Raw genomic sequence first — 14,543 nt, 5'->3', positions numbered from 1 at the left:
TAACTTACTCCGAAGAGTTAAGAACATAGTTTTGTTCATGTAATATACTTACAGCAGCAAATATAACATGTTCAAAACTGCACAAAAACTTGTATGATGCATCTATATCCAAAACATTAACGCAATCCTTTCCCTCTTCACGTATGGCTGCAGTGTGCTATTTTCCTCACTCTCTTATGCTGACAGATCATTTATGAAGTTAAAGACAACAAAGAATAAAACGGTAAACATGAACAAGTTTTTGGAAGAGATGCAGTTTAGAAAGTATGATGGCCTGGTGATTTCAGTTAAACTTTTATTGAACAAAAAGTGTTGAGCGCCATGGATCATGTTCGCTGAGCTGCAGCAGCTCTCCCTCCTCCTGACGCCAAAGAGTGCATTAAATAACTTCACCATCCAAGATGTACAGAGGAGAGATGCGCTGCGCTAATGGCCTGTACAGCAAACAAAGGAGCAGCCAACCAGGGGTCAAAATCAGGCTGGCCAGCTCTTCAAATTCAGCAGAAGTGAAATGATGGTAGCACAAATACTGCACACTGGAATCCAACCCGTCAGAGCTGTGTTTAACTTAAGATAACAAAAAGACCAGTTTTGTTTTGTAACTTCAAATAGGTGGGACAAGTGATTAGTCGGGGTCAACATTTTAATGCCGTTTGATAGGCTACCTTCCCACATCTATATGCACTGTATTAAATTAGTTCTCAAATCTTGAAGACCATGGTAATGAATAAGCATTTATAGGTTAGTTATTGAACTGTTTTAAACGAATCAGAGGGAAATCCTCTGCATTGCAAATATGTAGGGGGAAAAAAAAATCACACTGTATAACAGTTAAATTGTTGAACTTTTTCCAGACAGAGTTCAATCCTGGACATATATATTTTGTTATGTCTCTCTTGTAACAGGCAGACAGACAACTGATGCCAACAGTACTGCACAAATAAGTCGATCCACTATTTCTGCAATTATATTCGAGTCACTGCCTACAATAGTCACTACTGAGCAAAATAGGCAGATAATCTTTGATATTAATTATGATGCTGTGCAAATGAGTTCTTTGTAAGAGCTGAAGTGAGAGCGGCTGCATCCTTGTCTAAGGTGCAGATAGAGGCGATTCTCGGGAAGGTGACCCAGTATTCTCATCCGGTGGAAAGACTGTAAGAGTGCATGCTCTGATCCCTCCCAGCGACTCAGGAAGATCAAAGACCTTCTGCCATTCATCCTTCTCAGGGTCATACTTCTGAACTATCTCCACCATGCAGCGGTTGTTCCAGGAATAGCCCCCCACCACGTAGATCTTGTTCTCAAAGACCGCCACGCCCACATCGCTCTGCCCACGCAACATGGCAGCGATCGGAGTCCAGTGGTCCAAGGCCGGCGTGTAGAACTCGCAGCTCAGAACATCGTCATAATCGCTGGTTCCCCTGAAGTGATTGCCTCCAATGACGTAAAGTCGATCTCCAACCGTGCACATGCAGTGCAGCCCTCGGACAGTGGTCATGGGAGCTTTCTGTGTCCACTTGTCTGTGTCAGGGTCGAAGCACATGAGTTCTTTTTGAAAAGTGTCATGAGTAATCCCTCCTGCAGAACAAGAACAAAGTAAAACTATTAGCAAACGTTTCTTCTGGGTGTTTTATTTCCACCTCTGCTCCCCGACCAAAAAAATGAACAAGCAATGACTACAATTCTTGAGGAAATTGCGGAGATTCAATAGACAATAGGCAATAGGTACAGGAGTAGGCCATTCGGCCCTTCCAGCCAGCACCGCCATTCAATGTGATCATGGCTGATCATCCCCAATCAGTACCCCGTTCCTGCCTTCTCCCCATATCCCCTGACTCCGCTATCTTTAAGAGCCCTATCTAGCTCTCTCTTTAAAGCATCCAGAGTACCTCCCTCCACAGAATTCCACAGACTCACCACTCTCTGTGAGAAAAAGTGTTTCATCGTTTCCGTTCTAAATGGCTTACTCCTTATTCTTAAACTGTGGCCCCTGGTTCTGGACTCCCGCAACATCGGGAACATGTTTCCTGCATCTAGCGTCTCCACACCCTTAACAATCTTATATGTTTCAATGACATGCCCTCTCATCCTTCTAAACTCCAGAGTGTACAAGCCCAGCTGCTCCATTCTCTCAGCATATGACAGTCCCGCCATCCCGGGAATTAACCTTGTAAACCTACGCTGCACTCCCTCAATAGCAAGAATGTCCTTCCTCAAATTAGGGGATCAAAACTGCACACAATACTCCAGGTGTGGTCTCACTAGGGCTCTGAACAACTGCAGAAGGACCTCTTTGCTCCTATATTCGATTCCTCTTGTTATAAAGGTCAACATGCCATTTGCTTTCTTCAGTGCCTGCTGTACCTGCATGCTTACTTTCATAGACTGATGAACAAGGACCCCCAGATCCCACTGTACTTCCCCTTTTCGCAACTTGAAACCATTTAGATAGTAATCTGCCTTCCTGTTTTTGCTACCAAAGTGGATAACCTCACGTTGATCCGCATTGAACTTCATCTGCCAAGCATCTGCCCACTCCCCCAACCTGTCCAAGTCACCCTGCATTCTCATTGCATCCTCCTCACAGTTCACACTGCCACCCACTTTGTGTCATCTGTAAATTTGCTAATGTTACTTTGAATCCCTTCATCTAAATCATTGATGTGTATTGGCGGTGCTGACTCGAAGGGCCAAATGGCCTACTCCTGCACCTATTGTCTATTGTAAATAGCTGCGGTCCCAGCACCGAGCCTTGCGGTACCACACTAGTCACTGCCTGCCATTCTGAAAGGGACCCGTTAATCCCTACTCTTTGTTTCCTGTCTGCCAACCACTTCTCTATCCATGTCAGCACTCTATCCCCAATACCATGTGCCCTAATTTTGCCCACTAATCTCCTATGTGGGACCCTATCAAATGCTTTCAGAAAGTCCAGGTACACTACATACACTGGCTCTCCCTTGTCCATTTTCCTATATGTCAACAAATACTCTCTTGAACTTCTATAGGTGAACAGTAAAGTGCAAAATTGAAGTGGATCCAGGTTGTTGTTGGGGTAAGAGTTGATATGGGCCATAACCAATCGTTGAAAACACTTCACCACCAAGAACATCTACCGACTCCATGACCAATTATGAGCGGGATGGAAAGGCAAAGTCGTAATGAGGCACTGTGGGGACTTCAGCAGCTGGTAAGCAGAGGATGTGGTGGAAATGGACAATGTTACAGAAGTAGAAAAGGTTATATGTTCTCCTGGCTTGCAATACAAAAGGTAAATGTGTTGATACCTCTTCCTATTAATAGAGGACAACATCAGCATCAATATAAGAATGCAGCCCATTCAAATGTTGTTATTTAAAACCTGTTCAACTAGATTAATAGACCCACTGAGTTACTCCAGCACTTTGTATTTAGATCATTGTTTATCTATAGTTTAATTGTCTGCCTGCCTTGATTCCATTTTCTTAACATCTCTGCTTACCAGAAGTCATTCTGGCATTGTTTCAAACTGTTGAATGAATCTACCCTAAACACTTACATGGTGGAGAAAGTTGCAGGCTTCACTGTTGTTTTGTGGCCTCTTTATTCTGGGTCCCCCCCCCCAAGCAAGGACTGGCCTTTCCAACTTCTATATCAAATACTTTAATCATCTCAATTCTATCAAAACTTTATCTACAGTTAAACAAGCAAGAATAATTCCTTGCCATCTTTATTTTTTGAAAACAAATATCCTGACTCTGCAGGTAGACAAAAATGCTGGCGAAACTCGGCGGGTGAGGCAGCATCTATAGAGCGAAGGAAATAGGCGACGTTTCGGGTCGAGACCCGAAACGTTGCCTATTTCCTTTGCTCCATAGATGCTGCCTCACCCGCTGAGTTTGTCCAGCATTTTTTTCTAACTTCGATTTTCCAGAATCTGCAGTTCCTTCTTAAACATCCTGACTCTGCAGGATACTTGAATGTAAATGTGTGCATTATTTTTTCTCTCCCTTTCGGGCAAGGATTAATTTGTTTGAAATTAGAGCAATGGGATTGGCAGTATTAATGATTGCAGTGGTATATAGTAGCAATATGAGAAATGCATTAAATGTGTGAAGGACAGGGGTAGGGATATGTATGATGATATTTTCAGAAGCAACAGGGCAATGTAAAATGATGTGTATTTGTAAAATATGCTATTTTGGAAGAGTTTACACAATTCTCATTGTGAATTAAATCTAACCAAAACCTTCAGATGAAAGAGAGGTAGAGATTTACTGATGGTTCATAAAGGAAAGCCAGAATAATATTATCTGATCAATTTATCTGTTCAAAGATCAGTCCAAATAAAAGATAACAAACATGATCAAAGTAGGAGATCAAAGTGCAAACAAAAGAAAGACTGATATTGATTTACTGTCTTTTAGATTCTTCCAAAATGTTCTTCACCTGACAAAGTCATTGTGAAATCCGTATCCGTCAACATGTAGGAAGCACGGCAGACAATTTGAACCACAATGTTCCACAAATGAAAAGCCTATTTGGTCTTGAGATGCTGGGCTCGGTTTGACTTTGTCAACTGTCCCCTTGATTTGCTTTTTCTCCTCTCAGCAATGGCGACACAGGGGTGCAGCGCCCAGAGTCCGATCCTGCCCTCGGGTGCTGTCTGTGTGGAGTTTGCACGTTCTACCTGTGCCCACGGTAGTTTCCACTGCTTTCCTCCAACATTCCATAGACATGCAGGTTTGTAGGTTAATTGGCCTTTTCTTGGATATTCTTTCATGAGAACATCCAGATCTCTCTGACCTCCAGCATTTAATCATCTAACATAGAACAGTACAGGGACAGGCCCATTGGCCCACAGTGACTGTGCCGGAAATGATGCCAAAACCAACTCTAATCTGCCTGTACATAATCCATATCCCTTCAGTCCCTGTTTATGATATGGCGTTCTAATAAGTCTCAAACATTATTTAAATCGTGTTCAATCTTTTGAGACTGTACTCACACTTCACTTTCTTTCCAAATAGATATACAAGGACTGGGTTGATAAAAATGATCTACTCTAGCATTTCAAAGTGCTCGGCACTTAAATGGCATCTTTTGGTAAATGGCAAATCACTCAGATTTCAATAAAGTGCTTTAGAAGAACAGATTGTTGGCATGCATGAGATATGGCAGCCAATTTGCAAATTTTCACAAATATCAGAGCAAACTGTCCATGTGATCAGGAGATAAATATTGCACAGGATAATACAGATTCATTAGCCTGATTCCTGTTGAACAAACCAAAAGTAAAAAATGCTGAAAATGCTCAAGACAGCATCTGCACAGAGAGAAACAGACAATGTTGTGGGTCAATCCAAACCAATGAATAAATGCAGGTCTAATACATCACCAAAAATTAAACAATCCTTGGTGTCAGATTTTTGTTATTTATCTGTTGCTTTTGAGGCTTTATTATATGCAAATTTGCTGCCATATTTCTAGCATCGTAATAATGATTACATTTCAAAATTATTTCATTCACAGATTTAGAAATTCTGACTTCCATTTCTTTAATCTGTTGAATAATGTCCAAGATAACCGTACCCAGTTATAGGACTCTGCAACGATGTGGGTGATGAGAGACATACAAGTCACCCTGACTGATTACCCATAAATTGCAGATCTGACTGACAACTATGTCTGAAATGAAAGCTGAAACAGGAATGTAATCAGACAGAGAAACAAGGAACAACTGATGCTGGTTCACCAGAGAAGACAGAGTGCAGCAGTTGCTCATTGGGTCAGGCTGAATCTCTGGAGAATATGGATAGGCTGTTTCAGGGTCAGGATCCTCCTTCAGACTGATTCTGGGTCCTGATCCGAAACATCGCCTATCTATGTATCCCAGAGATGCTGCCTGACCCACTCCGCTACTTCTTTTATAGACTAACATCGTTGCCTATCCATATTCTGATGATATGCTGGCTGACCCGTTGAGCTACCCCAGCATTCAGTGTCTTCCTACGTAGAAAGATACAAAGCAGGAAGATTACGAACATGCAACACACATGTGAGCTCAGCACAACCATTGGCCTGAACGTTGCACCACAAGAAGATGTGCAAAGTTACTGTACTCTGACAGCAGGAAGCAGAAGAACAAACTTCTTTATTGTTTCAACAGCAGTGTACTGCTTGCTGAAGATCTAATCAATCTCTCATGTATCGCCCGAGTCTTGGTCTGATAGAGCATGTCTTCAATTCTCTTACCAATTCCAAGGTAGTCACATGAAGGACATGATTTATTCCAATATGCCAGAGTACAGTGACAATTGTTTTTTTTCCCTAGCCTGGGGTCGTGTTGCGTTTACTGAGCTAGTGGTGAGATTTATACAAACTGAAGGAACACGAGGCCCATTGATGAGAGCTTCTGAATAGTACAGGTACATAGTTCAACGATGTCAATTTGTGACACTGCAGAGTTAAGTTGGATTGGTCTACATTGATATATGGAGTCGAGAAACATTGAAGATTTGTGATTACAATTAACTTCAAAATCTTCCAGAGAAGTTGAAACAGTAATTGGAGCAGATACCTACCTGAAATGTACATGTAGTTGCCATACACAGTCCCAGCATGTCCATAGTGAGGTTCATTCATTTTGGCAACGTAGTTCCATTCATTGGTTCTTGGATTGTAGCATTCCACAGTGGCTGTTATAAAGAAGTGAGAAATGATCACAAAATGCAAAGTGCACAGTTTATTCTGAAAAATGAAAATTGCCATCATCAGTATTGATCATGGAAGTATTCTGGTTTCCAATAATTAATGATTATCTAGAAATGCCTACCTATTAGCATCAATACTGGTGATAGATGTACCCATTACTCTTCATAAATAACTCTACATTTTATTCAATGTTGATCAACAATATACCCGATGCAGTGGATAAGTCCCCATGCTATGAAGGCACGTTACAGCTCCATTTACACATATTACAGTTGATTGAGGTTACTTCATTCTGTTTGCAGCTATGTTTTTTTTTATACATAGGGCTTGAAATTACACACAGGGGACCAAATATTCACACAGTTAAGGGCCTGTCCCACTTACGTGTCCTTGGCACGCAAATTACGCGACCTCGTGGTCGCGTTGAGCCGCGACGGTTCCATGAAGGTCGCACGCAACTTCATTCGACCGCACAGCCGTCTGGAGCTCGTGATGTCATTTGAAGATGGATACAAAATGCTGGAGTAACTCAGCGGGACCGGCAGTATCTCTGGAGAGAAGCAATGGGTGATGTTTCGTGTTGAGACTCTTCTTCAGTCTGAAAGAAGGTGTCTCGACCCGAAACGCCACCCATTGCTTCTCTCCAGAGATGCTGCCGGTCCTGCTGAGTTACTCCAGCATTTTGTGTCTATCTTCAATTTTCTTGGCCCCGTTCTGGGAGTAGAAGTGGGGGCGGATCCGGACCGCAACGGCCGTGAGCCCCAGGCCGAGCTCGGCGATTGTTTGCCTGCTTCTGCTGCTGTTGCAGGTGAGACGTTGTGTCGCGCCTGGGTCTTGGGCCTGTCCCACTTTGGCTGTTAGTAACGCGACAGGCCGTTGGCGGGTGAAGATTCCGTTCACTACAAAAATGTCGGAGCCCCGTGCGATGTCGCGCACTACTACATAACCCTCCGCGCTTCTCAGTGTGATCGGCCCCGCGCGGCCAAACGATTCCCTTGCACCTCAACGGGACCACGAGGTCGTGTAATTTGCGTGTCAAGGACACGCAAGTGGGACAGGCCCTTTAGTATTTCCTAAAATTATGGTAGTACTGGAGAAGTTTAAAAAATAACAATTTCCTGTGTCTTGGTACCTTTGCAGTATAAAAATGTCTTAGATGTTAAATTTTAGTTTGGAGATGCAGCGTAGATACAGGCCTCTCGGCTCATGCCAACAATCTGTTTTGTCGTGATGGTTCACACAGGTTCAATGTTATCCCATTTTCTAATCCACTCTCTATACATCAGGGGAAATTTATAGAGACCAATTAACCTACAACTGGCATGTTTTTGGGTACGTGCAAACACCAAACAGACGGCACCCGAAGTCAGGATTGAACCCTGGTCTCTGGCACTGTGGGGCAGTGGGTCAGCCAGCTGTGCCACTGTGTGTCGCCCAATGTTTATTTCAAGCATGAAAAAGTCTACATTTCCTATGATACTCTTTTGTTCGTTGAGAATTAACTACAAAAGCTGCAAGTCATGACAGGAGTGAACCAATGGGCGCATCGAGTCTATGGCTTTTCTCAGAACAATCACATCAATCCCATTTCCCAACTCAGATCCCTGTAACCTATCACATGCCCAGTAATTTCACGTTGATTCCCCTCCAAACAATGACACTAGGGATACATTTACAATAGTCATTATCCAACCAATATTTGGGGAACTGATGTAACTGGGGAGACCAATGCGAACACAAGGAGTTTTGGCAAACTCCACGTAGACAGCACCAGAGGTCAGGATTGAACATAGCCAGTGAGTATAGATCTAAAGACAATCGATCAGAGACAATTTTGTTTCATAATGGGGAAATCATGTTTGACAAATTTGAGTTAATTTAGGACATAACAAACAGGGTGGCTTGAATGCAAGGCAGGCAGTTCATTGAGCAGGTGACCTTGTCTGCATATATAGTCTTCCTGCAGTATGGAGACCAAAACTTCACACACTGCTCCACGTGAGGCATGATCACATCTTCCCCAGCTGCATCAAAACTTTACCAATATTCCATGACTCCATAATCACCTTTAACTGTGTACTAACTTCCCTGTGTTTTCAGTACCAGGATTTCTGGTCCGTGTGCATCCACTTGTGGTCTCACTTCGCTTAAATAACTATTTACTTTTTCATTCTTCTATCTCCACACTGTTCGATGTTTTGCCAATGTCCTAACCTATCAATATCCTTGGACAGGCTCTTTTTTGTCTTTCTCACAAGTTGCCAGTCTAGTTGTCCTTGTATCATCAGTAGATTTGTCTAGTGTTCTCAATCCCTTTATCCAAGACGTTCATGTGAATCACAAACAGTGCAGTCTCTAACACTGATCCCCATCACACCGTACACTAAGTGACTAATTGTCCTGAGTTTATTTTCTGTGAATTAGCCAACTCCACTATCTATGTCTCTACATATAATCCCCAAGACCATGCACTTTTATTTTGCATGTAACTTTATGTGGAATCTTACTGACCGCTTTCTGGAACAACAAATACACCACATTCACTGGCTCCCCTTTAACTACTTCTTGTATGTTGCGTCCTCAATTTGTCAATTTAGAAAACAAAATTTCTCTACTAGACATTCTTTAGATTTTCTAAATGTCCTGCTATTACATTTTTAAGAATGGATTCCAGTATTTTCTCATTGACAGATGTTTCCCTGAGTGACCTATGCTTTCTGCCTAGACAAAAGTGCTGGAGAAACTCAGCAGGTGCAGCAGCATCCATGGAGCGAAGTAAATAGGCAACGTTTTGGGCCAAAACCCTTCTTCAGACTGATGTAGGGTGGGGAGGGGGGGCGCGGGGGGATGAAAGGAGAAAGGAAGAGGAGGAACCAGAGGGCTGACGGAGAGCTGAGAAGGGGAGGAGACAGCAAAGGCTACCGGAAATTGGAGAAGTCAATGTTTATGCCGCTAGAGTGCAGACAGCCCAAGCGGAATATGAGGTGCTGCTCCTCAAATATCCGGTGGTGCTCACTCTGGCCATGGAGGAAGCCCAAGCCAGAAAGGTCGTATTCGGAATGGGAGGGGCAGTTGAAGTGCTGAGCCACAGGCAAATCAGGTTGATTAATGTGGACCGAGCGGAGGTGTTCGGCGAAACGATCGCCTTCTGTCTCTCTCCTTTTGAATACTAGTGTTACCTTGGCAAGCATTCTAATACTAATCAGTGCAGCCACTTCCTTCATACCACACGATGCAGCCTCTCATGTCCAAAGGAGTGTTCAATCTTTAGTCCCATTAGTTTGCCGATATTTCCCTCATTAGCAAACAGGATCATTTTATGTTCCTACCTTCCGATAGCCCCTTGATAACCTGTTATTGACGAGATATTTTGTGTCTTCTACAATGAAGATCAGTCCATAATGATGATAAAGGATTTCTACCACCTGGCACCAGTTCCCCAGTCTACTCCCTTCAATTTTATATGGCCATAAAAGCTCTAAACATTAATTATTAAATTACTTTCTATTTTTTTTCATACTCTTCTGCCTTGTTATAATATATTGTCATATTTTGCTTGTTTCTAAACATTTCCCAATCCTCTGGCTGACAATCTTCACAACACTGCTTGTCCAATCTTTCAATTTGATTCTGTGGAAAGAGTGCTTTAACATCAATGATATTTATGGCATTGAATACCCTTTCCATTTCTGCCTCTATACACTGAAACCCCTTGAAATACTCAAAAATATTGGGAATAAAAAAAGTTCAAAGTAATTTATATGCTTTCACATTTGTTTTCATAAGTGTCATACAATGAGCTTATTTTGTTTTATGAACTATTTTGATAAATTCTCTAAAACACGGAGATGTAGAGTTTCTGCAATATTCATTTTAAGGAAGGGAATATATTCAAAATGAAGGCACAAGGAACTGCTGGAATATGTTGTGTAAAACACAAAGTGCTGGAGGAACTCAATGGGTCAGGCAGCATCCATTCCCTCCACAGATGCTGCCTGGTCTCAAGAGTTACTCCAGCACTTGTGTTTTACATAATATAATCTGTTTTTCCACATGAATTTATACAACTGATGAATAAAACAAGAAACAGGCTTTGATAAATACTTGTACCAGCACCTCTTGCACCATATCGCCTTTTCTCTGAAATTATTCCACTGTGAGCTATTACTCTATTGCTATGTGGAAATGGAATGATAAATCCTTTCATGAGCGCTTGTTCCTAAATTCTTATACCTCAAATGTAATAAAGTTTAATATCAAATGGAGCATCACTTAAAGCATGCAGCAAAGTACATTTTGTGCTATTTAATTAATTTGATAACTTTACATAAAAAATGGTTCAATTGATACATTCCGAGCCAGGTCTGTGTATATGCTAATAGACAATAAATTGTCTGTAACTGTAATTGAGTATCCTGCATATATCCTTATGCTGATTCTACCATCTCATGTTCACCAGAAAACAAAGCTAACTAGAGGTCAGAACCTGCCTTAGAACATAAAACATAGAGAAGCACAGCATAGGAACAGGCTCTGCAGCCCACAATGTCTGTGCCAAACATGGTTCAGAGCTAAACTAATTACACTTGCCTGCACATGATCCAGACCCTTCTATTCCCCGCATAGCCACGTGCCTATCTGAAAGCCTATTAAACACCACTTCATCCACCACCACCCCTGGCAGCGTGTTCCAGGCACTCACCACCCTCTGTGTAAACTCTGTGTAAAACTTGCCCAATACATCTCCTTTAAACTTTTCCAACTTAAAGCTATGTCCTCTGCTCTTTGACATTTTCACCCTGTGAAAAAGGTTGCGACCATCTACCCTATCTATGCCTCTCATAATTTGATATCCTTCTATCAGGTCTTCGCTCAACCTCCAGCATTCCATAACAATGGGTTTGTCCAATCTCTCCTTACAGCTAATATCCTCTAATCTACGCAATCTCTTCTGTACCCTCTCCAAAGCTTCCTCATCCTTCCTGTAACACGGCAACCAGAACGGCATACAATACCCAAACTGCAACCTAACCAAAGTCCGATGAAGCTGCAACATTAGAGAAACATTACTCAATATTTCAGTATTATTTCATTAAGAGCCCTCATTACAATCAATTAAAACTGTGAATTAAGTAGCTTTTACATAGTTTAATAACAAGGTGGCCTGATTCCAAGAGTTATATTGTGCAACCACTAAAAGCATCTCCAGCTGTCAATGAAAGACATTCCATGATACCCCCAAGCTCAATGATTAAATGGTTTCATTTGAAACTAAATGGACCTGTAAGAGACATCAAATATTCAACACTCTGACAACCCAAACACAATTTAAGTAAAGATATACGCAGAACTGTGCAGCATTACTAACTGGAAACATTCCTTTCCTGCTTTGGACAAATGGTAAATTTACAAAAGTGAACAATACAGTCTCCTCTACATTGGAGAAACCAAACATTGATTGGGTGATGGTTTTGTGGAGCACCCGAGCTCAGTCCACATCTACAAGTTTAAGGAACTGCGCCTTAGCTTCCACCTGAGACATTCTCCCTGTTCAAGAATTGGTCACAAGAATAGAGGCACCTATCTTTAGCAACATTACCCCTACCTCAATCTGCCTTATCTTCCTATTTTCACTGCCACAATGCACGAGGCATAATCCAGAGATGACCCATTTGAGGTGCTACCTTTTTCCTCACTAATTCCTGAAAATGTGGCTACAGCACCTTCATTGCTGCCATTGGTACCTTGGTGTGTTACTCTCCTTTCTCCTTGGATGGTTTAAACTGGGTTGTTGACAGCAGTTAATAATTGTTTATATCAGTACTTCAACTGCTTATGCATTGAAGGCAATGGACCAAGTACTGGGAGACGGAAGGATTCCCACTAGTCATCAGAGACTAGTTGAGCCGAAGTATTTGTTTCTATGGTGCACAATTCTATGACTTTTATGACAAATGCCTTTTGTGCTGATATCTGCTTTGATCTTTGATAACAGGAGGTAACCTTTCTGAAATTACATGAATTTCTAAAAATAAACAACCATCACAAAACTGAACAAAGTGCATGTTCGAGCAAGCAAAGTTGTTCGTAAACAAAAGGCAGATGCAGAACTAACAATTCCCAAGTTATCTTATTGACCTAATACAAGAGGACAATGAAGTGTGGGAACATGCGGACAAAACGCGATGATGACATATGAAGAATTCTCATGAGATCTTCTTTAAAGGGTGACTCATTATTGCAATTATTCACAATGAATAGGAATTGCAAATAAGAAAACTTTTCCTTTGAAACCATTCTTTGAAAAGTAAGAATTCTTTTAAGTCACTTGAACTGTCACCATGCCAAAATTAGCTGCATCTTGATATTTGATAATGTGGAAATACTGCAACAGATTAATATAAAGATCACAGAATGAATGAGAGAGATATATTGGCCCATGTTAATTCTATCCATCTAGAAAGGCACTCCACTCACACCAGCTAATTAATGGATGCTATAAGAGTTGCCATGACCCAAATCCATTATTTTCATATTTCTTTATTGTCTTGGGTACTTTCCCCATCTCATCTATCACCCAATCATGTCAGATTGATTTTGCTGCTTCCACAGCTCATCCAAACATGGTGAAGCATCAACTGATAACCTCTTGAATATTAAGCAGAGTCCAATTTTGTCAAACAGCAGATCTGATTAAAGCTTTGCGATCTTGCCAAATCCAATCCTGAATGGTGGACAATTAGAAAAACAGGCAGGGATAGGCAGCTCCAAAATGTTCCGATCCCTGGAAATGGCAGAATTCACACAAAAAATGCAGAAAAATAAATGTTTGAAAAATCCTTCAACCAAAAGTACCAAGTATGTGAATCATCTTGGCTTCCATGCAGGAAGAATTCTTCATCCCGTTTGATTCACACTATCAGATACCAAGAACCTGCTGAGCATACTAAATATAGCAACAGTCAAGTGTTTCAAAATATCCTTGTGTTCCAAAATTAGTCACAGCTGTAGCCAAGGTGCTCAGTACAGTTAGAACTCTTGGCATCTACACTATATAATGGAAGATTGCCCAGACATATCTAATTCATAAAATAAAACAAGGCAAACCAATGTTGTCATTCATCACTTTTCAGCCTACAGTCCATTATCAACAAAGCGATGGAAGGGTTTGATGACGATGCTGCAATATTACAATAATTAATCAACAGCATGTTCACTAACTTTTAGAGTCATAGAGTCATAACATCCACCACCACCCTGTGTGAAAATGTTACCACTCAGATTCCTATTACATCCTTCCCCTCTCACCTTAAACCCGTGTCCTCTGGTAAAAGACTTGCATTTACGCTATCTATTCCCCCCATGGGATAGCAGGGCGAAGGCCGCGGACACCAACACAATCAACAAGCTCATCAGGTAGGCAAAGCACTAAAACGTATTCAACCATATATAGGGTATCTGGGATTATCAGTGATAGTAATAATCCATGCAAGTGATTTATGAAAGGACATTGACTCGTAAATTGACCATTCATATTTGCAAAGAACCGTGTGGCAATGTATCCACGGAGCTTTGTAGCAATATATAAATTATTGTCTGAAAAGAAATCATTGCACTAAAAACACGACAAGCATATTTCCCTGTTCCTAGGTCTATTGGATTAGATTTTCCAACCCATTAAAGACTAAACTAGTTATACCACATATATTTATCATGTGCAGTGCTCAAAATAGTCAAATAGCAATAACCATTTTTCATTCTTAATGAATTTAATTAAGAAGAGGAATTTATAACACTCATTATGCACTGATTTTTTTTTTAATAATTCAGTCACCCTTTCAAATCAA

The 14,543-nt window shown here is 41.3% G+C and overlaps 1 protein-coding gene across 4 annotated transcripts in view; it reads right to left on the bottom strand.

Annotated features, from left to right (window-relative positions):
* Positions 1–281: 281 nt before the first annotated feature.
* klhl13 (kelch-like family member 13) overlaps positions 282–14,543 on the bottom strand; it is a 166,380-nt gene continuing 152,118 nt past the window's right edge. For all 4 annotated transcript variants that reach the window (XM_055643441.1, XM_055643444.1, XM_055643443.1 and 1 more), the window contains 2 exons: positions 6,567–6,680; positions 282–1,581 (listed from right to left, as the gene is read on the bottom strand). In XM_055643441.1, coding sequence (XP_055499416.1) covers positions 1,094–1,581; positions 6,567–6,680 — 602 coding nt within the window. In that variant the 3' untranslated portion in view covers positions 282–1,093. The remainder of the gene's footprint in view (positions 1,582–6,566; positions 6,681–14,543) is intronic.

The sequence above is a fragment of the Leucoraja erinacea genome, chromosome 12, assembly GCF_028641065.1.
Source record: "Leucoraja erinacea ecotype New England chromosome 12, Leri_hhj_1, whole genome shotgun sequence".
Classification (NCBI taxonomy): Eukaryota; Metazoa; Chordata; class Chondrichthyes; order Rajiformes; family Rajidae; genus Leucoraja; species Leucoraja erinaceus.
The sequence above is the reverse complement of the archived record's forward strand: the minus strand, read 5'-3'. Positions and strand labels throughout refer to the sequence as shown.